Genomic DNA, 25768 nt, shown 5'->3' on the forward strand with positions numbered 1-25768 from the left:
CCAATCTCTCTAAAAGCCGTTTGCAATCGTAACAGTTAAGCAGTTACGGCTACTGGAGGTTCTGCAAGTATTTCGGCTAGGTTTTCAAACGATTGATTTTTCTGAGCCTCTTCACTCTAGCCTGTTCAAAGTGCGAATTAGCTACGAAAAATTACTTCTGCGATCTGTGTCTTACAGCAAGCAAGATTTTATGCATTCTTTCACGAGTTTGGTTATTTCCTTGCTTATATACTAATCATTTTTCTTTCCTCCCAAAACATGTGATCCATCCTCTGGCTTTAGCTGACAGCTACGCGCTTAAGACTATAGCTGAACTGTCGCTTTGAACAAAAATGATTTCTCTATTACTGTTTAAACAGCTTGAGTTCTGTCTATTTCCTTCTACTTCTATGCGAAGAACATTGCAACGATATTATGAGATTTCTTCTTAGCATAAACCCAACAAGTTTATCTTTTTAGCTATTCTGACCAGACATGCCCAATTTTGCGGTTGCGGGCTTTTGTTGGAGTTTTCTCTTATTGTTGCATCATTCTAAACTCGCGCAGCTGCCTTAAAATGGGTCACTGGAACAGTGCAGCTGACCAGATTATGCTATTTTATATTCCGCGGCTTCAGAGCCTGGTAAATCATCCGCATCCTTTCTCCCCTACCCTCGGTTTTAGCTTCACCCCACTCATATCTTTAACAGCCTGCTCGGATTGTAGCAAGTAAACGTCCCAGCCTCCTATGATATTCTTATGGCTGCGTAAACCGTGAGATATTGCTGTATTGTAGTTTTAGACTGTGCTTCCGCTTTGTATGGCAACCTACCCGCCGGGGTGGCTCAGTGGCTAAGAAGTTCTGCTGCTGAGCACGAGGACGCAGGTTCGATTCCCGGCCGCGGCGGCCGCTTTTCTGATGGACGCGAAAAGCAAAAACGCCCGTGTGTTCGATATTTCGGCGCAATTTAACGATCCCCAGATGGTTAAAATTAATCCGGAGCCCTCCACTACGGCGCGCCTCATCGCCTGCGTTGCGTTGGCGCGTTAAACCCTCCAATTATTCAATAAATCAAATCAATCAATTGTATGGCAACCTCCCTTAACATTGTGTTTTGTAAGTAACAAATAAATTAGGGCACCCTATACATTTGTTCTACCCATAAGCATGGTCTGTAAATCGCGTTCTATCGTTCTCACCCCCCATATTTTCCTTCACGGCTTTGTTCCTTCAAAGGAACCTTTTTCTCTCAAATCCTAAACTTTTTAGCCACCATTCTCACAGTGGCTACTGTAGAAAGCTCAAATTGTCCGAAAATGGTCATTTGCTCAATAATCTTGCAAATCAACTACCGTACTATTGTTTACAAGTTCCGCTAGCTTTGTAGAGCAGCTCCTCCTTCAGCCCTCTTCGATAAAAAAAGGTTCTCATAAGTGTTAGGCACGCAGGCGTGTAGTACAAGAAAATTATTCGCTCCTTTCCATGATTAGAAAGGTTTGCCTACTTGCCTTTTTCTTCATGTTGTTTCTCTTTCACCTTCTTTTGTCCTGCATTTTACGACGAAAAAGAACATTACTAATGAGCTGAAAGACCGTCACGAAGAGCAAAAAAATACAGTGCCGCATGTGTTCCGTAGTGTATAAAAGAGCTTTCACTCGAAGTTTCGCTTGCAGGGGCTTTAAGGAAGCAAATATCGAAAGACTTAGACATCCTTGGCAGTACGATTTGCCCCTGCAGTGGTATACCTCCATATCCTTGCATTTTAACTTCTGTATTTTAATGCAAACGCATTGTTAACTATGTTGATCAAAACTCTGTTGACCAAGGCACACAAAATACGCACGAATGGCACCCAAAATATTTGACGTGTGCCAGACAAAATGGCTGATGGCTCAAACGATGCAAAACGTGTAATAAACGCTCGCAACACGCCACAACTAACAGGAAATGTCCTCTAAAAAAAGTAGCTGGTTGAGTTACCATCTTTCGAAGCCAACTTAATTGCTTATGCCCAGTGAGTTTCTTAAAGATAACTCGCTGATTGAATTAACTTTCTGCTCGGTGGAATTTTAACCATGCAGGTCCTTTCGAATGCGAGACATGCCGGAAACTTTTCTAGTACCATGGCTGGATATTAAAGCTGAATACATGTCAATCTAGAATAAGTGTGGTGGCCTTGGATGCAAAAATAAGCGTTGCATAGTTGTACATAGGCCTACCACTGGTATAATATATAATATACATAGGCCTACCACTGCACAGGTATAAATTAGGTCATTACCAAAGCACGTTCCTTCTAAGAGCGTATATGTATGGCTAAAAGGGATCATTGGCCAACCCTTAGTCATAGTGCCCCTAAAAGGAACAATACGCCGCGCAGATAAAACGCAGGTTATTATAAATGACAGGGCAAATGCTTTCCACTAGACAGTGCCGCTGTCGGCAACACGTCATTACCGCCCATATAATGGAGGCCCTGCCTTTCATATGCACCTGTTCTGCAAAGTTCGTCGCTATAGGTGACGATGGACTCCAGACTGCCTAAATCAACACACACTGGGAAAGATGGCGGCGCACGCAATACAGACACATCCCTTCCACATATCAACACTAATGCTATCGCATTCACTTCAACACGAGCAGTGCCTCGGTGTTCCGGAATTTCTCGAGACACTTTACCAGTCATTTCTCAGCTTTTTGTATAATGCGCATCCAGTTATGTGAGTACTTTAGGTAGGTATTAAGTTAGTTTCTGAGTCACCTCCACGTCGAACGATTACTTCTGCAGCCTGTCTCTTTCTGTGTGCAAGCGAAATTTCGTTCTATCCCCAGTTACGTTCCTTCCCACTTAAAATCAATCCTACTTTTTTTTCCTCATAACGCTGTAAAGACTTCTATTAACCTTAGCTAACACCTCACCTCTTTCCACAATACCATAATTGCTCCTTAGGATGCGTTAGAGTCATTCCCTTATTTCTGTCAGTGTTTCAATTTTAGCTGCTCAGTTTTTTCTTGCAAGTTTGCTAAAAAAATTTGCTTCTATATAATGCGGCATAGTGTCTCCATAAACGCAACCAATCAATTAGCTCCGCCATACCGACAAGCCGTGTACAAGTTTCACAGAGCACGCTGGTCTTCTAGCTTTCTTCCTACTTTTGCCACGTTCTAAACATCTGGAGCTGTTTTGCGGGTGTGTCACTAAAACCGCGCAGCTGACCAAATTGGGATATTTCGATTTCCTGGGCTGTTGAGCATGATAGACCATCCCCACCTGTACTTTCACCAGGTGCGCAGCTCTCCGTCAAACACTCGGCTGCGGCTTCACCCCGCAGTTATCTCCAGTCGTTGACCCAACGGATTCAGAATAAAGTTTGTTCTCCCTCTCTCTCTCTCTCTCCCTCCCTCCTCTCTCTCTCTCTCTCTCTCTCTCTCTCTCTCTCTCTCTCTCTCTCTCTCTCTCTCTCTCTCTCTCTCTCTCTCTCTCGCTCTCTCTCTCTCTCTCTCTCTCCCTCCCTTCAGCAACGGTCTTAATCGTAACAAATAAACTTCTAAGCCTCCTTCGTTGTTCGTATGAGTGTGTAAAGAGTGAGATAATATTGTACACTAGTTTTAGAGTGCTCTTCAATTTTTGTTGGCAACGTCGCTTATCGTTACGTTATGTGAGTAACAATAAATTCATAAGAGCGTATATATTTTTCAGACTGGCGATCACGCTCAGTGCCATCGCGTTCTCTAGTGCCTCGTATACGCCCATTCATTCCTTCCATTCCGCCTTTGCCGGATATCGCAGACAGCTCTGCTTTTCCGGCACAACCTAGATCATTTTTTTATGACGGACATTCCGGCAAAGCAAAACACGCCAAGCTAAAACAGCCTGCGAAACACCTGTTCTCCCCAAAAGCTGGAAAATGTCCAAATAAAATAAATACATTGCCCATACAATCCTTAGCCATTTTCAGTTTACTTGTAGCAGCGCTTACCCCTAAGCACTGAGACGGAGCAAAGAAGCTGCACTAAACATTTGGCACGCTGGAGAGTATCAGGAAAAAACTGTTGGCTCCTTTCACCAACTTGAAATATCTGCCAACTTGCCTGTTGCTTCAGGATGCTCCACTTTCACCTTCTTCTGTCCTGTACCTGTACGACGGAGAAAAATAACCCTGAACAGTGAAGAGGACCCTAAAATATAATATTAGATGGTACAGAATGGCAGCGACGTGTATCTTTTCGAGGTTATGAAAACACTGTAACTCAAAAAAAATTGCAGCGGTGACAGTATGCTAACAAACGGCGATAGAAAAAGACAATCCCGAGCAAAATGTTTCTTGGGGTTCTGTTTCGAATATACATGAATCACCCGCTCAATAATATACTAACCAAGCCTATACTTACTGCGGATGTTAACATTTCATTCTCGCTCGTCCGTAGTACAGGTTACAGCACTGCTCTTCAACACGATATAAAGACGTTGCATCTTATTGTGATAAATCACTAATGTAAGTAAACCTTACTAAAGGCAGGGATTAGGTACAATAAATTAAAACTGGGCGTGTTGGTACAAGATTGAAGGAAAAGCAGCGCAAAAAGGAGACAAGGACCGAGAGGAGACGACAGGGACTGCGCTAGTTTTATTGCGAATGAAACATAATATATACATAGCCGTACAACCTGTGGCTCATCTGTGCATGCGTAGAAATCTTCAGTTTCAGACAAGAGCATAAAGGCCATCCTGAAGAATATGTCATTTCTTCTGATTCCACAATTTCTCGTGACAGTCATGTTTTGCACTTCCTAATGATGCAGATGTTTCGCAACTTATGCGAACAGTCCTTAGAATTCAAACAATGGCTTGCCCATACGCTTTCCGCACCTTTCCCACCCCCAACCCTCTGCGCATTTTTTGCATGCGGTGTTCGCGCTCTCCCTCAGCCTATGGTGGTCTTCGTTCGTGTGCTCTCTTAACCTACTGGCACAAAGCATCGGCGTCTTTTCGTTGAATGCGCAGAAGGCGTAGTTTACCAAATTTGTTCAACGTGTGCAAACGTGTTCAGGGGCCAGTCTGAGAAATGCGTCAACGATAGGTTGAGGGTGCACGCGAACAATGTAAAAAATGCGCACGAGGGGAAAGATGCGGAAGCTTCTGGGTAAGCCACTGCTTGAACTGTAAGGACTGTTTGCCTGAGTTGCAAAACACTTGCGCCATCAGGAAGCGCACAACGTGGCTGTCGCTGGAAATTGTGGAATCAGGACAAATTTTAACGCTTGTTTACACATGTGTCAGCATGGCCTCCATCACCTTGTCCAAAAAATAACTAAAATTTCTACGCATCCGCAGATTAGCCCCTGGTTCGACGGTTATCTTTATATTGTGGTTCATTCTCAATAAAACCAGTTCGACGTTCAGCAGATACCCTGTTGTCCTCTCTTTGTCTGTCTCCTTTTTGCGATGCTTTTATTTTGATTGCATTCCCCTGCAAATTCAGCACAGCACAGTAAACATACAGCATTAAGTCAGCTCCGATCCGCGGCACATCATCAAGCGCCTTAAATCCACAAGTCACCATCGCTATAGCAGGTAACTATTATACGAACCATCTGTTTTGAAGCCTCACCCGCACTGGGATAATTATGCCGCAACTTAACGTCAGCCTCAGCGAACATTAGGCTTTTCTAGGAGCGAAACTTGAGTAACGTTTTCATTTACCGTCCATCAAAAACTTTTTACTAAGTATTTGGAAATATCAAAAATGAAACTTCCCGTTGTATTTTCTCACACTAGTGTAACGTCACCTGCATCACCGCACTAAAAAAAGTACTGAATCTGCCGATCGTTCAATCCCGTCGGATTGTTTTTCTGTTGGGCCGCACACCACATTAATTCAATCACTGACCATACTTTTGCTATAAACAACTCTTGCTTAGCCTACCCTACTATATAGTCCGATCCAGTAACCACCCAGCCTTCCACAATAACCTAAACACTCACGTATCTCAATATAACTGAAAGTAGAGGTCATTTGAAATTTTTGATTGCGATATTACTGTGGGTTTTTTTGCTAATACTGTCCTTCCAATCTTTATAAATTTTACTGCATATCTTTTTTATGTTCCAATTCTTTGCGTTTTCTATTACACATTCTACGCCCCTCTTATATAATACCTTCCGGCCTTTAAATTGTAGCGAAGGAAGTTAAATGAAATCTGCCCTATATTTATAAGTGGGGGCCTGTCAAGGAAAATAACGAAAGCAGACAACACAGCACTTAAAAGTAACGAAGAAAGCTGGGCGAGTTGGAAAGGGTTCATGTTGAAACGAAGCGCAAAGAAACAACGACAACGAGGAGAAACAAATACAATAGGACGGAGCGCTACGTCCCGTTTTATTTGTTTCTCCTGGTGCTCGCTGTTCTCCTGTTCTCCTGTTCTCGCTGTTTCTCCTGGTGCTCGCTGGTGTACCCATGCCGGCGTACCAATGCCCGCGTGTTTTTATCGAGCAATTTTGTTGCGGCATCGCGGTACCCCACAAATCTTTTTTTTTTTGCGGTAAACTCAACGCAACTAGTTTTTAGGAACAACGCTGGCACAGAATAAGGTACGCAATAACCTGCAGGAAAGTCGTTTGTTCCAAAATCTGGAAAGTGTGCCGTTAAACATAACAAATACGATTGTTAATTAGGTACACTTAATTTGTAGCAAGGCCATATTTAAACACGAGATGAGAACAAGAAACATCTTTCCAAAAAGGTAAGCCCGCTGGTCATTTGAAGATCTCAAAAAATCTTCGCTGCCTCTTTATAATAAATTTCTGATACATTAATCTTTCTACCTACCTTTCTCTGGCGGCTTTTCCACGTCTGGTTTCTTTTGTACCTGTGCTGGATATCAGAGAAAGTTTGAGCAGTAAGAGAAGAAATAAATGCAACCCTCCGAGCGACAGTGTCGTGTCCCTCCTATCGCTTATGGAAAGACCATAGCTATGAATTCGCTTTAAAGCGGTGGGTCCCTGTAAATGGCTAAACAGAGGCATATCTATCATGTTAAAAAGGCCAGCAATAGTTTAAAATAGGAAAACGTAATACATACTTCAAACGCAAGCCAAACCTCCATGGCCCGCATTTTTGCTGTCTCATTATTCACTTAAATGCAGATTGGTACATATTTCAATAAAGATTAGCTTAGTTGCGTGCCTGGCAGTTATTTTTTATACTCTACAAGTAGCACTGCCGTTGAAGTATTTTTCAGCTGCCCACCACTTCTTTTACCCTATTGGAAGTTTACATTACCTCGTACTAACCCTAATCTCTTCACTGATACCTTATAATGCACCAATAGGGACCACTTGTGGCTGCATAGCCAAGACATAACCCTTCAGGAATTGGAAAAACTACAGCGCATATTTTGCAGCGAATCAGGTGTCTATAGTTGCATGTATTGATGCGCGTAACCAAGGACTCCCGACCGAGGCTCCACGTGTCTTGGCGCCCACGTTTAGCACCCTGTGACTGTCAGATCAGTCCACTTACTAATCTGTTCAGAATTTCACATACAGTAAAAGCTCGTTAATTGAAACTCGAAGGGGACCATAAAATGGTTCGAATTAATCGGAGTTCGAATTACAGGGCGGGCGCTAGACTGAAGGAAAATCGCGCCACACCGCGCGGGCAGAACACCAAGAAGCCACCTATGGACTCATTCTCGCGAATTAGGCAGTACTACACGTTTGTGGCAGGTGATTTCATGAATATTGTTTCGTTAATAATAATGGCATGCGCCTGAGCACTGGCGCCTCCGGCGCGGCGCCCCTTGTAGAGCCGAGATAAGCTGTTGCAGGAGCCTAGCGCGCCTGGCTGTTTTTTTTTCTGTTTCGTTCCTTTACCTCTGTAGTAAATTTAGTTTGGTTTGGATTTGCAACACATTGCAATCAGTCTGGTCCGACTTCTCCGAAAAACGATGGAAACCAGGGGATACCAGTTCGAAATAACTGATACCGACGCGTTCGAATTATCGGGAGTTTTCCCCCATTGAAATATACAGGGCTGTGCAGGGCACCAAGGCGTAAGCTCGAATTATCCAGAAGTTCGAATTAACCGAGTTCGAATTAACTTCTTATCTGAAACTTTGTAATACTATATTTCACACTTGTCACGCTGTTCCCCACTTTTAAAACGCTTCGCTTTCTTGCTCTTCGTGTTCTACTTTTATATAATATAGTGGTCTCCCTTCTTTTCGTGCAAGCTTGCTGCCCGAACCTGCGATATATCATGTTTTTCTTAAGTCGACGAACTGGCTTTTCGTGAAGAGCTGCGGTTTGGGCGTTTACACCTGTTCATTGTTTTTTTCCTTATTGGCTGTAAACCTGCCATACCTTGTCTGGAGCGGGTGTTGTTCTTAACTTTATTGTCATGTTCTTTTGGGGGAGAGGGAGCACGAGAACATTACGTCATATAGAAAATTTTGCATGATTGTTTAGGTACAGATCTCTATGATATACTTTTAGGCATGCGCAGACTTTTGTTAGGAATATGCCTTATTGCATTATTTTGTTGACAACTTCGTTACCAACAGTCCCGTTTCTTCAGCTCCCATATACTTGCTCGCGGTCGCGTATGAATGCCTGTGTGTTTCCTCTGGCCCTTTATATGGTGCCTTTCCGATGACTCATAAAACTTTTCTGGCACCTAACTGAAGGCAATTAGTTTTTAACCATCGTTCAAAACTTCCAGCAAAAACGCCGGTCATTTTACAATCTTGAAAAACATCGCTTAAACTTCACTAAACACATAATTTTTTACAACTTATGTTAAATTTATAACAAAGCACGTACTTAAACCCGGGCACGTCAAGAAGGCGCTCTCTATAAATATGAACACTCAGGCAAGTGGCACAATAAAAAAAAATGTTCGCTGCTTTTACCAATGTGATAGATAGCTCAGCATACTTACGTTTTTCTTTTAATACCGCTTTATCCAGTTTCGCTGGTGCTTGTTCTGGAGAGCATAGAAATTTCAGCAGTCAAAGAAGAGAAAAGCAAAAGATGCAGGGCTCATAGCGACACGTCGTGTATGTTCTGTTGCTTATGAAAGAACTGCAATTCCGACATTATTTAGCAGCTGCCACTGCGCTTACAAATGGCGGTGAAAGAAGGCAATCCTCCGCAACGTTAGTGCGGTTGTAAATAGTTTGGAATAGCCAGACCTATTCCATACTCAAATTTTAATAAAACCTCAATATCCAACATTATTTTTTCTGCCTCTTTATTCGAAAAAATGCCTATTTGTGCACATTTAAAGGTGCACTGTGCCCGCCACGTGCCCTATGCTTCTCTTTTCGTAACCATGTAGCAACATCAGTCAACTAAAGTTTAAGTCCTACCCCCTTTTTGATTAATTCGTGCATCTATGAGCAAGAAAATTTCGGAAGGCAGGGGAAGTTCGAAACAGGTAATACATATAATTTATGTATATATAATTTTGGAACTCTCCGTTTGTGAGTGTTAGAGCTGGGAACAATAAACACAATGCACCAATATAAACACCCAAATCATTATTCCAACATAAAGCATCAGTTACGGCTCGTTGTTGCTGCATATCACAGCTGCAAAAGTGCTGAAACATGTAATGTGGATGGCTACCAGCAGATATAATACGCAAAGCTAGATCTCAATTACCTGCTGATCTATTTAAACAACGCACACATAAACGTTTTTTTTTAAAAAAACTACCAAAATATAACACACGTGCGTATGTTGGCGGAGATTTGTAACCCTTCTTGGAAGCGTGGACAGAAAGGCCACTGACGTATTCCCCCTTCCCCCCCCAGAGACCAATGCAGAATCCACCTATCCTCCTTGGAATTAGGCTTTTATTTTAGTGACCACGAATAGTTTCGCTCTGCGGCCATGAACTCCCATTTGAAGCAATGGCAGCGAAATTGTTGTGACCACGACCAACTATCATGGTTGTGACCATCTATCAAGTGGCAAGTGCACTTTGGTTCTCTCAGACGTTAATTAAGGCAGCGGCGCGTCTGGCCGGTGGATGGTTTGCTCTAATAGACTCAGGTCCATCATGTACAGTACACGCCTTCAGAATTAAAAAACTGCTGCACATTTTGCTCCAAGCTGCACAGTTCGCCCTCATAGTTTCTTCCGATTTAGTCATATTTTTTGCGCAGATTACGCGTTAGGTGCACTAAAGATTGCACGGCCAAAACGTTCGCCACCACTCTTTTTTAGACTGTGCGAAAGGACGTATGAAATGGCCACACCATTGGCCGTTTTTCTCTAAATATTTTCTTTCGCTTCTTTCTTGCCTCCCCTTGATACCCGTTCTCAGCAGCTTTTTCGGCCGTAATTCTAACTCGGTCAGCACACCTCGCTGCTGCTAGCCGTCCAGCTTGACTGCCGGGATGTTTTTAAAGCATGACTTTCCTTACTGCCTCAACCGAAAATGTCGTCCCAACATCTTGTTTGATAATGTTCGAATAAGCCGAGGTCTCCGGGAGAAATCCTTTCTTCGTTTGTGTATTGTGCATCCAACAGACAGATTTTACAATCGCTGTCAAAAGATGCACAAAATTGTAAACGATTGTCCCGGGGTTGCGCACAAAGTTAAATTCAAACCAACACCAGATGGTTGGAGCTCCTTAAGTTATTTTCAGTATCTCGAGTTGCATACGGCCCTCGGTATACTCGATGCATACAGCACATGAAATCATCTAAGTATTTATAACGCCTAATGACGCCACTGTCTTTGAAGTCCCACAACCTACAGCTGCTTTGAAATACGAGCGTCCTGTCTTTCTGCGCATACACCTATTCTCAGAGTAGGGTGGCAAAAGAATGAACCTATATCCCGAGCAGCCCAAGAAAGTCAACGGTAATAATTCGGTTTCCACTCATACATTTTACGCCACCCTTCATATATTCCACAGCTGCAAGATGACCGCCCGTCGCCACATCGTAGAAGTGGTCCACCAGACCTGCTCACATGCCTTTCTTTTTGGGATGCTACTTCAGATAGGCGCCCACCTCATCTAAATTATTGCGAAGGAAAGGGTGTGCAGGGGGAAACGTCCGAAATTCGTTTGTAGTTATGGCGCCGCATTCTTTCGCAAAGTGTGTTTGCCTTCAACAGTGATTTAAATGGGTTGCCCTCTTTTTGGGTGTGAATGTAAAGAGCGATTTCACTCTTAATTCCTCGCTGCTTCTGATCTATTACGCAAGCCCCGTATTTACGCAGACCTTCCACAATTTCGCTCGTAAATTCATCCCCCTTTTGTCAAGGGCTTTCGGTTTAATTGCTTTTCTACGGCCGCAACAGCCTTCTTGCTGTAGCCACCCAAACTCAGCACTGTAAAAGAGGATGTCTTCTCCAGCTAGTACAACCTTACCGTTATACTGCCTCATTATTCAATGGTTGCATTTGGCAGTTTTTGCATCTGTCAGAAATGCCGGTGCCCTATTCAATGCCTCACAGAACAACAGTACACTTGCCCTATAATAAATGCACCGATAAGCACTGCCCCAGACGTGGATGCTTTGCCCGGCATGAAAATTTTTATAGATTCCCGAAACAAGCTTTTCATTGCAGAAACATAACAAACCAAAGTGTCTTCAAGATATTCAGTTTTAATTACCACGTACTGCATTATTATTGTGTAAACTAAAGCGCAGAAGGTATTAACTGACATGAAATTAATAATTGTAGTCCTGTTAGTACTAGTGTCAAGGGCGCTGTGCCCCCTAACCACCCTCCAAGGGCTCTCTTAAATTCGCCACTGCCACAGGATAGCATAATCAACAAAGAAAGTAAATCCTTCATTTCCAACTTTCCTCGTCGGAAGGTTTCATAGCAGATTGAAATTATAGGTTTTACGTAAACTGAGACAAATGATAGACACATAAAAGAACCAAAGCGTAAAGCTCAAAATCTGGACGAAGATGGAGGATGGCAGAGACACACCCTTCGTCTCTCGTCAAAACCTTGCGCGTTACACGTCTGGAATGAACCATCAACTGGCCCTAAAGTCGGCCTGAATGAGTTACATAAAAGAAGTAATCCGCCTATGTAGGTACTTATATACCAGCAAAAAATTATTTCAAGCAAACAAAATATACTTGATGTATAAAATAGTGTGCCTTTTCATATTTGTAGCGCGTTATGTAGTTCTAGTAGTCAAGGTGAGAAAAGGTTATTCACGGGTATACATTAGAACAAAACAAAATTGTGACGCGTCCAACGATTCTTAGTCTGAATTGACGGGGCCACATAGAATAGGCGCCAGTTACTAGTCACCAGATCTAAGCCCCGGATACATGGACTCGACGAGAAAGTGTCGAGTCGACTGGCGGGTTCAGCTACCTCGACCCCCCCCCCCCCCTCCCCGCGTTTATTTGAACCCCGCCCAAGAATCCAGGTGGGGGAAGAGGAGGGGTTCCCGGGAAAGAAGCTGCCGTATTTTCCGGATTCTTACGCGCACCCTCTTTTGCTAAAAGGTAGTCCGAAACCATCGGACCCCAAACCCAAATGGGCTTTAAAGCGGCCAGCAGCATTTCCATACGGAACGGACATGAAGTCCCCCCAAAATCCAGCTCAATCCGAAGTCCCCCCAAAATTCAACTCAATCCAATAAAAACAATCCGTCAACACCACGTGAGTGAATTTCGGCGCATTAATTACTCAATGGCATGCCTTATACTCTGGTCAGCTGTTGCAATTTTTTTTTTGCTGCTGTAATTAGTCAGTAACCCTAGAATGATGAAACGCAAGGCACTTGAAATCGCAAACAGCTTCAATGTTCCACAGACCTTCCCTAGTCCTCACACATCTTTGACCAAAAGCCAAGAAACCACACTCAGACAAATTCAAGGAGGTACTTTTCCCCACCCTATCCGTATGCATTTACTCTTCCCTACACAGTACTCTGATAAGTGTAAATTCTGCCACGAACCAGGAACTCTGGCACACATATTATTCGACTGCACAAAAAACTCGGACCTTCCGCCTCTGAACCCGTCCCCTTCCCCTGAGCAGTGGGAGATACTGCTGTCCAGCTGTCGACCTGAGGACCAGCTACTGCTTGTGACCAGGGCTACGGCAGCCTGGACAGCACATGGGCTCCTGGACTGAGGAACCACTCTCGCATTATTGCGTAATAAAGTTGTCTCTCTCTCTCCCCGCTATAACTTTATTTCCAGCAAGAGCTGGATAACCAATCTTATCAAGCACAATTGTTTTTGGCTTCCACAGCTGCATCCGCCAATAAAATCTCCTTCTTCCAGGTACGTAGTATCATGTCTTTTTCATCTGCGTGGTACAGTCAGTGTTAAATTTCTTTTTCAAATTTTTAGGTGGGAATTTACCTGCGCATTGCAATTAGGGGTGCGTTAGAACCGCGCAAATATGGTATTCTGCTCCTCACGGCCCGCCAACTCAAACCGACGAACGAATAAACCTACCTCCTGCGTTCTAATCGACTAGACTCGCCGCGACGGCTCTCCTACGCAACTCGCCCGCTTATACATGGGAGGGATGAGTAAAAAAAAAACCTGTTTATTTCGACTCAATGCGCCCTCATCGGGTCAATGTAAATGGGGCTCTAGTGTTTAAAGGCAGCACACATGGTACGCATTAGCTTATACTGTCAGCAAACAAAAATGTGGAAGACAAGCTGTGCATAAAAAAGATTTGGCAATGTGAATCTGTCTTTTATTCAAACAGGTAAACTTATTATTATATGACATCAATTACATTTTAAATTAAAGCGCGTGATGATGTTCTATCTGTTTTTACATGCTCTTTTCTTCGTGCAGAGAGCTTTTCTCGCCGTTTGTTACTTTACAAATTTTGTTGTAAAATGTGTAAAATAACAATTAAAAATAAAATCACAATACATCGGGATGACGCGCGCCCGCCCATGTGTTTGTCTTGCGCATTTGTTTTTCCTCGTCCGCGAAACGAGCGTCCAGAAAGCTCTGGGCGCTCGTTTTAAACCGCCGATCTGGCAGCGACTGCCACACAGAGCTGTAACTGTTTTCAATAAAGCCATTTGTTCCAGTATCTGTAAAATGGTCGCCTAAAACTTGAACTTGGCAACGTCCGGCAATAAATTCTTTCTAGCGAGGGAAGCTTTGCTGTAGATCTCGGACGTTATATGTGCTATTATAGCGCTAAGTGAGGTCACAAGAACAGGAGAAGGCTTCATAAAACTGACTAGCGGGCATAATCTGTGCTTTCGGGGAGCTCAAGAAAAGAAAGAGCACAGGGCGGAATTTTTTATCTACAGGTTGATAGCAGGGAACGTGAAGGCATGGTTCAGTGTTAACGGAGGGTCTGAGTCATTGTGACCAACCTGACAAACGGTATTGGTTAAACGTTACAAGCCTATGCACTGTAGTGTAGTGGGCCAACTAAAGACAATCCGCAAGCCAGCAGTCGGCCAAGTTAAGACAAAGACGGGAAATTAAAGCAGTGCCGTTTCGAAAATGATGGCGGTGTCCACGGCCTCCCTGGCTCCGTAGTGCACAACACAACAGTTGGCGACGAGGATGCCCCGTAGTGCACAACACAACATGCACCAACAGTTACCTACGATGGTGAGGACGTAGTTTCTACGGAGACGTGTAATCAGCAATGAATAAGGAAACAGAGTTCACAATTGTAGTCGGTGACTTAAACGGAAAGGTAGGTGCAAACATAATAGGCAAAGCGGCGATGGGAAATTTTTGGAATAAGCACTCGTATAGTCGAGGAGATTACTGGTTGTATTTGCGGAGAGGACTAACATTGGGATAATGAACACAATATTCCGCAAACATAATGAGCAGGGAATAAATATGGAAAATTCCTGACGGTACAACAAAAAACGAAATTTACTTCATTTTAAGTGACGACCCAGGTATTGTGCGTGACGTACAGGTGCTAAGAAAGATTCGGTGCAGTGATCATAGGTTAGGTGCAAAGTATGGCTAAATCGCAAAAACTAAAAAAGAGAGCTTCTAAAAACTAAGAAACCCAGAATCAAGTTAGTCAGAGAGAGGACGCAGGAGTTTAAAATAACTTTTCAGAAGAAATTCGCGGTTCTTGACGGTAAGAACCAGGACAGTTTAGGCACCATATATGACAACCTAACAACAGCAATCACAGAGTCAGCAGCGGGTACTGGAGAAGCGCCATGTAGGAAACAAGGTGGAGAACTTACTCAGCAGACAAAGGAACCTACGGCAACACGTCAGAATATAAATTTTAAGATTACGGTGGAGCTGTGAGGCGGAGCTGTCAAAATTGATTAACAGAAGTAAAACAAACAAATGAAATGCACGCGTACAACATGCTGGTCATCGAGAAAACGTTGAAAATAGGAGGAAGCTTGGAGGCAACAAAGAGGAAGGTGGAAATTGGCAGAGACAGAATTTACAAACTCAGAGACGAACAGGGTAACTTTAGGCACAATATGGACGAGATAATAAAAATAGCGGAACGATTCTACACCGGGCTATACGCCAGCGACTTCGGACCAGGGAAAGTTACTAAAGGAGAGAGGAATTTTATTGAAATGAAAAAACACAGAAAGGTCGGCCTGATGGTAGTATATCTGGCCAGCTATTCTGTGTGTGGGAAGGGAAAGGGGAGGAAAGAGCGTGGATAGAAGACGAGAGAGATGAAGATTGCGGAGAAATGAATAAATGGCTATTTACAGAAGATTCCTATACTTATACGGTGCATGTGTTAAAGCTCAGCCGGACGGGCCTCACTACAATGTCGCTGAGAGGCCGCTGCTGTGTAGAAATGTCAGCACAGCTTTAAATGCCTTGTGGGAACGCTGCGCGTGTGGCCAAGGTCCTAGCAGTACTTCCTCCGACACCACACGACAGTCCAAACGGGCCAATGATCTCTATTTGTTCTCGAGAATGCGCATAGCGTGGACAGTGGCAGAGAACATGCGAAATAGTCTCTCGTATACGGCATGTTTTAGAGTCTGGGTCACTGGTAACGCTAATGAGATGCTTGTACCGACGGGTAAAAGCTACGCCAAGCCTTAGTCGCTGAAACAGCGTGGCGTGGTTTTGCTGAATACCAGGAGGTAACCGAAACTTGCAGTCAGGGTCCAGACGGTGTAGTCTTCTATAACGATTGCCAGGATGGGACCAGTGACTCGCCGAGGCATGGCGGAGAATGGTAGACAGAAGGGCGGTCGTGTCCATCCTTACGAAGGGCAGACGTACAACATCTGCACTTGCAGAAACCTTCTTTGCCTCCGGTCAGCCCAATCGTTACAAGCTAGCCCGCAATGGCCTGGTACCCACTGAATGGTGAAAACATGTCCTTGTTGTAGTGCCAATGAGCATAATTCGAGTACTTCTGCAGCAAGGGCATAATAACTTCCTTGCCTCATAACTCCGTTGAGGACCTGGAGTGCTGGCTTGGAGTCACAAAACAGGGTCCAAGCTTGAGGTGATTCACGGGAGACTAAACGAATCGCCTCCCGTATGGCAACCAACTCAGTAGCAGTAGAAGTTGTCTTGTGGTCTAGTGTGAATCCTCGGGAAATGCATAGGCTTGGAATTAGCGCAGCTGCGGTATACCTGGATGCAGTCACAGAGCCATCAGTGTATAAATATACAGTTCCGGCGTACTTGTCTCTCAGAAACGCTAGAGTCAACTGTTTGAGGGCTATTGATGGCAAAGAGGACTTCTTCCCAATTTCCGGGATGGAAAGGTGGATTGTTGGTTTTGATAGTACCCACAGAGGATTCTGGGAAACCACCATTGGGCCGAAACCTGATGGGATCCTATGTTGGTGTCGCAAAATGGCTGCCGCAAAACTACTTCTCGAACATGTACTAGGAAGAGCCGATAATGAATAGTGTTGGTGCCTTGTGAAATATGTAAGGTAGGCTCGAAGGGGTTCGCAAAAAGAAGTGCATCCATTGGAAAGACACGTGCCTCGGCAATTGTGCTCACAGTAGAGGTACATCGTGGTAGTCCCAAGCATATTCTGAGGGCTTGTGCTTGCAAACCCTCCAATGTACGCCGGGAAGAAGTTCGCAAGCTTGAAATGGCTGGCAGGCTGTAACGAAGATGCCCCAAAAACAGGCTCCGGTACAACTGGAGAAGAGCGCTCACAGATTGACCCCATCTCATCCCCGCCACGAAGCGAAGAACATGTACAAGGCTTGCAAGTTCAGTCTTCAACGGGGAGATGTGTTTTGTCCACGACAGACCGCGGTCTACAGTCACTCCCAAAACTCTGTGGTGCGTGACACTTACTAAGCATAAAAGCTTACCTTGCGATGTTCCAGCCATAAGTAAATAAGAAGTGGAAAAGCGCTTTAGGGCATGAAAAGAGGGAAAACTGTAGGCGACGACGGCATAAGTGTGGACCTTTTAAAGGAGGGTGAAGATATAATGCTAGACAAGATTTCTAAACTATTCTCAGTATGTTTAAGGACTTTATAGGAACCTACAGCATGAAAAACCATCCACATAGCTTTAATTCTCAAGAAAGGTGATACGAAACACCTCAAGAGCTACACACCAACCAGCCTACTCTTGGTGTATATAAGCTGTTTAGGAAGGTAATAGTTAACCGCATAATCAGCAGCCTGGATTTCCAACAACCCAGGCAAACCGGCTCGGTCTAAAAAAAGGATACTCAAGAATTGATTACATGCATGTCATCAACCAATAAATAAAAAAAGGCGGCGAGTGTAATAAATTGTTTACGTGACATTAGTAGACAATAAAACGTTTTTGATGCAGTAAACACCACCGCAGGGATGGACGCCTTAGATGACCAAGAAATAGAGGAGACCTACCTTAAATATTTAGACATATATGAGGAATGAACGGCATGATTATCCTTCACAAGCAAAGCGACAAATTTCTGATCGGAGAGGGAGTGCGACAACGAGATATCATCTCGCAAAAATTGTTCACGTCATGTCTGTAGATTCTTTTAAGGACTGGGAAAACTTCGGTGTACGGATAAACGGAAAAACGTTAGCCATTGGAGGTTTCACGTCATGTCTGCAGATTGTTTTCAGGACTGGGAAAACTTCGGTATACGGATAAATGGGGAAAATTTAGTAATCGAGGTTTGCAGACGACAGTCTTGTTCGGTGAATCTGCAAAACAACTCCAAAAAAAATGATTGCTGAACTGCAGAGAATTTTGCCTTGGGGGAAAAGGTAAATACGAGGAAATTTAAAGTAATGATACAAAAACATGCTAAAGACATCTTTTCAGCGTGGGTAACGAAGCACAGCAAAAGTATAGTATTACAACTACCTTGACCACGTGGTCAGTGCTGATCCTAAACACTAGAAAGAAATCTAGCACAAAATTGGTATGGGCGTGGGTGCATCTGGAAAACACTCCCAGATTGTGAAAAGTAAGCCGCCTCTATTCCTGAAAAAGAGAATATACAACGAAAGAGTCCTCCCGGTTATGACGTATGGAGCGGAAACTTGACGCCGTACTAAAACACTTGAAAGCAATCTTAAATCAGCTCAACGGGCCGTGGAACGAATGATTATCGGAATAACAGGGCAGGAGACGAGCAACCTGAATCAGGGAGCTAACACGAATAGAAAATATCATAGTTCAAATTAAGAAAAACAAATGGTCTCGGGCTGCCCATGTACACATCAAACTTTTTTACACCCTTTAAGTCAAAAAGGGTGTAGCAAATGTGGAAAAAGGGTGTTGGGAGGCCTTTACACCCTTTTTCTTGAATCTCAACACCCTTTTCCTAGCCCTACACCCTTTTTGTGTGAAAAAAGGGTGTTGATCAACGTCGACGCCCTTGGTTTTTCTTAGGGTGTGAAAGGGTGTGGAAAAGGTATTCACCTGTTCATTGAATAAGGCCACGTTTCGATGCATAATAGCATTGTAAAGAAGAAGACATCCCCTCATTTACTCCTCTACTCGCAAGAAATTTTCAAGCGCAAAAAAATAATTGAATATAGCAATAAAGCAATAAATAAAGCAAAAAAATAAAGCAATGATCGCACGTTCCCATATGCCCCAAGTTTAGCTTTGGCACGTGAAACACCAATTTGAACGTTCAAAATTAAAAAAGACTGTAGTCGTGTGGCGAAAAGAGTGTTTACCGACTGCAACACGCTTGGCCTTCTGTAGGTTGTTGAAACGGTGTGAAATAGGTGTTCACTTGAAAAAAAAAGAACAGCGGAGCTGGGGATCGACCTAGTTTCTTCCGGTGTTGCTAAGTTTTGTTATCTTTGCTAAGCTTTGCAATGTTCTTACAAAGCTAAGATGGCCGCTGAAGGGTGAGGTCCAGTTTAACCGGATTTTACAAGACTGTTTCAGTGTGTCGTGTGTGTCCGCGCCTCCCTCTCCTCCCCCTCCGCCCCCACCCACTGCCAGGGGATCCAAGGGGGAAACAAGCTAGGTCGGCCCAGAGATATGCTGTTTCTCCTGCCTTGCACCACTATTGCAAGCTGCGGCATTTTTTCTGCAAAAGACTAGTACCTTTGAAATGGTACAGTAAGAGGTGCGCATACGCATACGCACCTTGCGCTCACACTAACAAGCTCGAAAGCCGACTTCACTGTTATAACACCCTATCTGTGGCGGTACACCCTTTACAGGTGCCGAAGTTCTTTTTTCTTTGTGTTTTCTTGCTAACGCCACGGAAACTACCTGAAGCATAAAAAACTTCACTGGTAATAAATTATGCCAATTCATGTTGCTTTAAACATCCTGAGGTAAAAAACACCCCCGCTTGTGGGAAATGTCCAGTCCACCCGTGTAAACAGGTACAAAATACCTCCAAAGTTGGAGATCTCTTCACCCTTTTTCTTAGTTGTCGGTCTTTTCTTACACCCTTTTTTCTTTACGCCCTTTTTTTTAGTTTCGAACACCCTAATTTGTAGCTTTACACCGTTCTGGGGAAAAGAGTGTTGAAATACTGAACACCTTTTTCGAAGGGTGTCGAGGGGGCGGGGAAGATTTGTTTGGTATTTAATAAAATTCTATAAGTTATAGAACACAAAAACTACCTCGTAATTAAAAAGGTTTTGTTCATCCCCATGCTGATTTGTACATTCTTATAATAAAATCCATAGTTAAAAATTATCGCTAAAGTATCTTTTTTTTTGCGAGAAGCCCACCGACTCGATCGGGAAGCTTTTCTCTGCTGGAGGTAAAAGCAAGAACAGCACATGTACTACTGCGTACGTATGCACTCCCTGTATCACTTGCATCCCGTGGGTTTTCTTGCTTAATTCGTTTGTGTTCGTACTGTAACTTGTGCGTATTGACTGTTTGTGTTGAATGCTCCGCGCTCCGCCAATTCACATTGCCACTGCGCATGCCATCACCTTAAAAAAAGGGTGTGAGGCTCAACACCCTTTTTTAGGGTGTTGAGCATCCTCAACCGCCCTTTTTTAAGTGCGTTGAGCTCAACACCCTTTTTTCGTCTGTACACCCTTTTTTGCCAAAACACCTTTTAAGGGTGTTGGCAATGGGACAAGATTTTTACACCCTTTTCGGCCAAAAAGGGTGTAAAAAAAGTTTAGTAAGAGCTAACGACAGGTGGACAACAAGTGCAACAGAATGGGCACCGCCAAACGGGACCACAAGGAAAAGGCCGTTAACTCGATGGAAAGAGGAAATAAAAAAATCGGAGGCAAAGGATGCACTCGGGCAGAGCAGGATACATGCGGGTGGCCGATCAAAGAGATAGGCGTTCGTCCAGCAGTCGACCTAAATACGCTAATGTTCATGATGATGAAGATGAAACTACACTAAATATAGCGTTGATTAACTGTTCACAGAATTAATTCTATGGCACGTACGTAAAAACAAAGTTTTCCCCGGTTCCAAGCGGTGTTAAATCAAGCTTTTCGGCTCCAGCCGACGCGCTGCACAATGAACGCACACGGAATTGGTGGAAGTCTAGGCGGAAGTTCAGGCGCGAGCACGTACTGAACTTGGATGCATCCCGCGGCTTCTTGTATCATTTACTGACGCCGTGCACCCTTGCTCTTTCTCCCTATTCTCTTCTCCGCGCTCTTCCTTTCTTCGAAATAACGAGCTATTGGACGCTTTCACACCTCCGTATGATCGAGGTTCTGTCTTGACCTTGGCTGAGCTTGAAGGTGAGATCAACGAAACGAGGAACGAGATTTTTGTCTGGCATTGAACGTGGAGTAATACAGGCTTCGCTACAAAAGTTCTCCGCAAAAATTAAGCACGCAGGCTAATATAACGACCAGAAGAAAATTCGCTGCTCTAGCAGCATAGATAGGTCTGCTCACTTGCCTTTTTCTTCCGAATCGTCGTTGTCGTGTTCCAGTCCTGGAGGGCAAAGAAAATTTCAGCATTCAGGAAAGGGAAACTCGGCTGCGTAATATAACACAGGCCTCAGTGCGACAGTATCGTATATCTTCTGTTGTCTATGAAAGAAAAAATTCCAAGTTTGACTTTCACGACCATTTTGTTGGTAAATTCCGGTTAAGAAAGTTGGTTTTGATCATAGTTTGTATGGCTGCAAGTAGTTACAAATAGTTTACCATGATCCAGACTTCGGCACTAAACCAAACGTCAGCGTCTTGCATGGTGGTATCCAGTTTCCACGTAATTTCAAGTAGTCTAGCGTAATTAGAACTCCGGCGCTAGACCGAACGTCCTGCATTTTGCTTGCCCGTTTTTCCAGATTCGCACACTGGTGCCTATTTAGACGAATAGTTGTTCTGTTGCGTTACTTCAGCGTCTGTTTTTCGTCATGGAGTAGCTCTGTCGTCGATGTAGCGCTAAACTGCGACGCATTCTTTATTAACTTTGTACATGTATATGAAAAATATTTTAATTAAAGAAGATACCATAGGTTTGATATACATCAATAAAACCAGATAAATTGTTGAAGTAAAATGCGTTGCGTGCTTGTGAAAGTTATCGCAAAGAGCATGAAGAAATGAAATAGCAGCAAGTATTCTTAACGTCACGCACACTCTAAAGCAAACTGACTTCTGATTCACTTCGTGCTTTTTTCAACAAACAAGGCACCTGATTGTGTAAAACAGAATTTGCAGGTTCAGTAACATAATTACGAAAATATAATACACATAGACTCCGGAAAGAAACCTGTTTGCATTGAATACGGCTTCAGAAAAATCAAGCATGCATTCATATTGAGATAAAAACACTTTGTTTTTTTGTTTGTTGATTTTTTGTTGATTAAAACCTGGTTTGTTGATTAATAACTGTTACTATAATGAAGCAGCTCACAGACGCGAAAGATAGGTGTCCTACAACAAATTGTCCCTGATTGCTTGCAGGTAATATAACGATAACGCGAAACACACAAAAGTTGAAAAATGTTATTGTTTGCTTACAATATCTTCCTCCCTAACAAAGCCGCCAATGAAATGCTAACACTTGGTTGCACGTCAGCGCCTATGTCTTTAGCATATTTGTTCTTCTGTCCTTTTTCGTCTCTATCCTCGGACCAAGTATTAATTTATTATTGTCGAACTAGTAGTTTTAACGCAGTTCTCTTCTGGTAGGAAGCAAAGTTTTAAGCCCTGAAATACGATATACTTCCACTTTTTCTATTATTTATCATTTATAGACAGCGTGTACGTAGTTATAAATCAACGGTTAGTATCTCCACGTTATAACCACGGTGGAGCTTCATTTAAATGATTGGCACATATAGCACGAACAAGAACTATTCATCATAAATAACCACTGATCTAAAAATATGCAAAATATGAGAAAAGAAATGTGAGACCATCCCCGTTTGTGTATCGTGGGAGTCTGCAACGGTCGTTTCCGTGAAACCAGATGACTCTCAAAATGTGCCAAGCCACAAAGTTTTTATATTCTCTTCCAATTTTCGCGCGCATTGGTTCGTACATTATGTAGGGAGAAGCTTCAGGTAATTATATCATCGTTACGGTAGTTACATTCTCATCGGCAGTATTTGGGGGCTGTGATCACTGCACAGCCTTTTAAAACGTTCCTTCAGAAAACAATGTTGAAAATTTAAGCTTTACGAATTTTATGTAAAAAGTTTGACCATGCTTGGAAACCTTAGAAATCGAGCTGTTAGGTATCATACAAGTAATAATTTGCAAGCGAAACATGGCTGTACTGTAACTCTTGTTCTATAAGAACTTCCCAAAAAATAAATATGTGAAAATTGGCTTGAGGCGACTCTGTAATTACTCCATATTTTATTTACTCATCATAATTAGGTTACAGTGAAGCTATGAACGATACAGAATTTCTATTCGCTGTCAATAAATTGGCATCTACGCGATGACTATGGTTTCAAAATCCGCCACTAACTATAGCTTTATTGAATCCTTAATATAAAAACTATATGACAACTGGCCGCTATGACAACTCTGTCATTTTAACCTCGTTTCATTTACTTGAAAAAATCAGTTAAGCCACAATAAGTGAGTTCTTTTCCTTGTTAAAAATTCCCTGTTACGTCTGTATTGTGTGCTAACAGCCTCGCTAGTCATCCCCCTTACCGGAGTAAAACGGGTCATGATTTTCTTTCTTTAACCGTTTTGCACCGGTAGAAGCCAATCTGTCGAGGTCCCATACATCACCATATGTGATGAATGGGTTTTGCGATGGACCACTCCCTGCTCAATACTAAACAATTTTTGTAAGCTAATCTCACTCTCTATACAAACGGAACGATAAATCTTCAGCCTTATCACAAATTTTGTGCAAAATCGAAGCGTGTGGTTTTCTGGACGCACACTCGTCGAAGCTTTATACCTTATTCGAGTACATCAAAATGTACGGTGTTTTCACAGGCATTGTGGTCGTTATTATTGATGAATTTCTCAAGTATTTACTTCGTTACACGCTTCTTCGCTTTCATTCATTGTAATAGTTTCGAGTAACCTAACGTGGCAGGGACCCCGTTTGATTCAGTTCGTAGTAGGTACTTTTTATATGAACGTTAAGCCCCACAATGGATATATTACGCGAGAACCAATGTCACTAAAGATCATTGCATACCTTGGGTGAAACACACGCAAAGCAAAAAGAGGACAAGCCACGTGTGCAGTCTCATATCCATCTTCTGTTTCAAACGAATCCACCTTAACGCGCTGCGTGCTTCCACCAAGGCACTGGATATACTTCTCCGTGCACTTTCCTCAAGCAGCTTTTTTTCCAGCACAGCAACAATGCTCCTATCAATCTTTCACGCATGTATTGACGTACTTTGCCCAACGTTTTGTTCATCCCCTTTTGTGAGTTTAGACTTTACTGCAAATAGCTCTTCTCGTCACTTGGCGAAACATTGTGCATAAGATTTTTTCGGCACGTGGGTCCATGCTGTAAAGAACGGTGGCTGAGTTACTCTTTTCACCATTATCGCCAAATTCAACAGCCAACTAGTTCCACTGCAGGACGAAGGCCTCTCCAATTGACATCCAACCGCTCCTGTCCGCGCTACTGGAGTTTATTCTATGCCTCCGAAATTCCTTATTCTGCCCCTCCATCGAGTAAATGGCCTTTCTCTTTATTTAGACTCGTCTCTCGGTTTCCACTCTGCCATCTCGGTAGTCCGCCGGTTTTCATTTCGCATAACAACGTGGTAGACCAAGCCCGTTTTTTTTTATTATTGTTTGAACAACGATATCTTCTACTCTAGTTTGTCCTTTAATACCAGTAGCTCGTTCCCTGTCTCTAAGTGTTACTCCGATAATTATTCGTTCCATGGCCCATTGAGCTGATCTAAGTTTGTTCTCTTGTTTTTTAGTAAGGCGCCAAGTTTCCGCTCCATATGTCACGACCGGCAAGACTCTTTGGTTGTGCATTCTCTTTTTCAGAGATAGAGGTAGCGTACTTTTTATAATCTGGGATTTTTTGCCGAATGCACCCCAGCCCATATCAATTCTGTGTCGGATTTCTTTCTCGTGGTTGGGATCAGCACAGATGACCTGACGGATAATCTCGTACTTGTTCTAGTGTTTCGTTACATATCCTGAACGGGGCATTTTCGGTGTGTTTGTTCAACATTACATTTGATTCATTCATTATTATCTTTCAGTCCCACGGCCTTACTTTCTCTATTCACTTGTTCAAGCATTTTTTGCAGGTGTTCTTCAGGCTCGCTTAGCAAGCTGGGTCGTGGGAAGACCTCAAATGGCTCAAGAATTCCCTGTTTATCCGTAGTCCAGTGTTGGTCCAGTCAATCGTCCTGAATACCTCCTCCAGACAAGATGGGAACATATTTTTCTAGAGGGTATCCTCCTGTCATAATCTTTTAAGGATCGGGAATTCGTCAAATGGCTTGTGGAGGATTATCCGGCCGGTAAATCCTTTATATATGTCGTCTAGGAGTCTAACGAAGGTCTTTTATATGCCCTGGTCTTTCAATGCTTCCAGCACTGGTGTAGTGCTAACTGAGTCAACGCTTTCTCGTAGTCTTCAAATACTATGTAAAAGGGCTATTATAATTTGCGTATTTTTCTATCACTTTGTTTACGACTTGGATGCGAAGTATCCTTTTCTAAATCCTGTCCTCTGGGTTGATGAGAATCTAGGCCGTTACTTATTCGGTTAAATATTACTTCAGTAAACAGCTTGTATACGACTGAGAGTAGGCTGGTGGGTCTGTAGTTTATAATGTATCTGGTGTCCCCCTTCTTGTGAATAAGAATTATGTTGGCGTTCTTCCGGGCTCTGGGCACTGTTAGACTACCTGAGCATTCTGAAAATATTGCAGCAAGCTTTTCCAGTAGAATATATCCTTCATCCTTCAAAAGATCTACGGTTACGCCATCGT

The 25768-nt window shown here is 43.1% G+C and overlaps 1 protein-coding gene across 4 annotated transcripts in view; it reads right to left on the minus strand.

Moving 5' to 3' along the window:
- The window catches only part of LOC144150174 (uncharacterized), a 181612-nt gene extending 157474 nt beyond the window's left edge, over window positions 1–24138 (minus strand). For 2 of the 4 annotated variants that reach the window (XM_077682016.1, XM_077682015.1), the window contains exons 1-6: window positions 23992–24138; window positions 21268–21303; window positions 8923–8967; window positions 6811–6855; window positions 4073–4117; window positions 1489–1527 (exon numbers count right to left, since the gene is read on the minus strand). In XM_077682016.1, coding sequence (XP_077538142.1) covers window positions 1489–1527; window positions 4073–4117; window positions 6811–6855; window positions 8923–8967; window positions 21268–21303; window positions 23992–24052 — 271 coding nt within the window. In that variant the 5' untranslated portion in view covers window positions 24053–24138. The remainder of the gene's footprint in view (window positions 1–1488; window positions 1528–4072; window positions 4118–6810; window positions 6856–8922; window positions 8968–21267; window positions 21304–23991) is intronic. The other 2 variants (XM_077682018.1, XM_077682017.1) reach the window with 1 other exon arrangement.
- Between the last annotated feature and the right edge of the window lie 1630 nt (window positions 24139–25768).

Source organism: Haemaphysalis longicornis, unplaced genomic scaffold (genome assembly GCF_048455015.1).
Source record: "Haemaphysalis longicornis isolate Haplotype H1 unplaced genomic scaffold, Haemaphysalis longicornis Haplotype H1 scaffold_8, whole genome shotgun sequence".
NCBI classification, from domain to species: Eukaryota; Metazoa; Arthropoda; class Arachnida; order Ixodida; family Ixodidae; genus Haemaphysalis; species Haemaphysalis longicornis.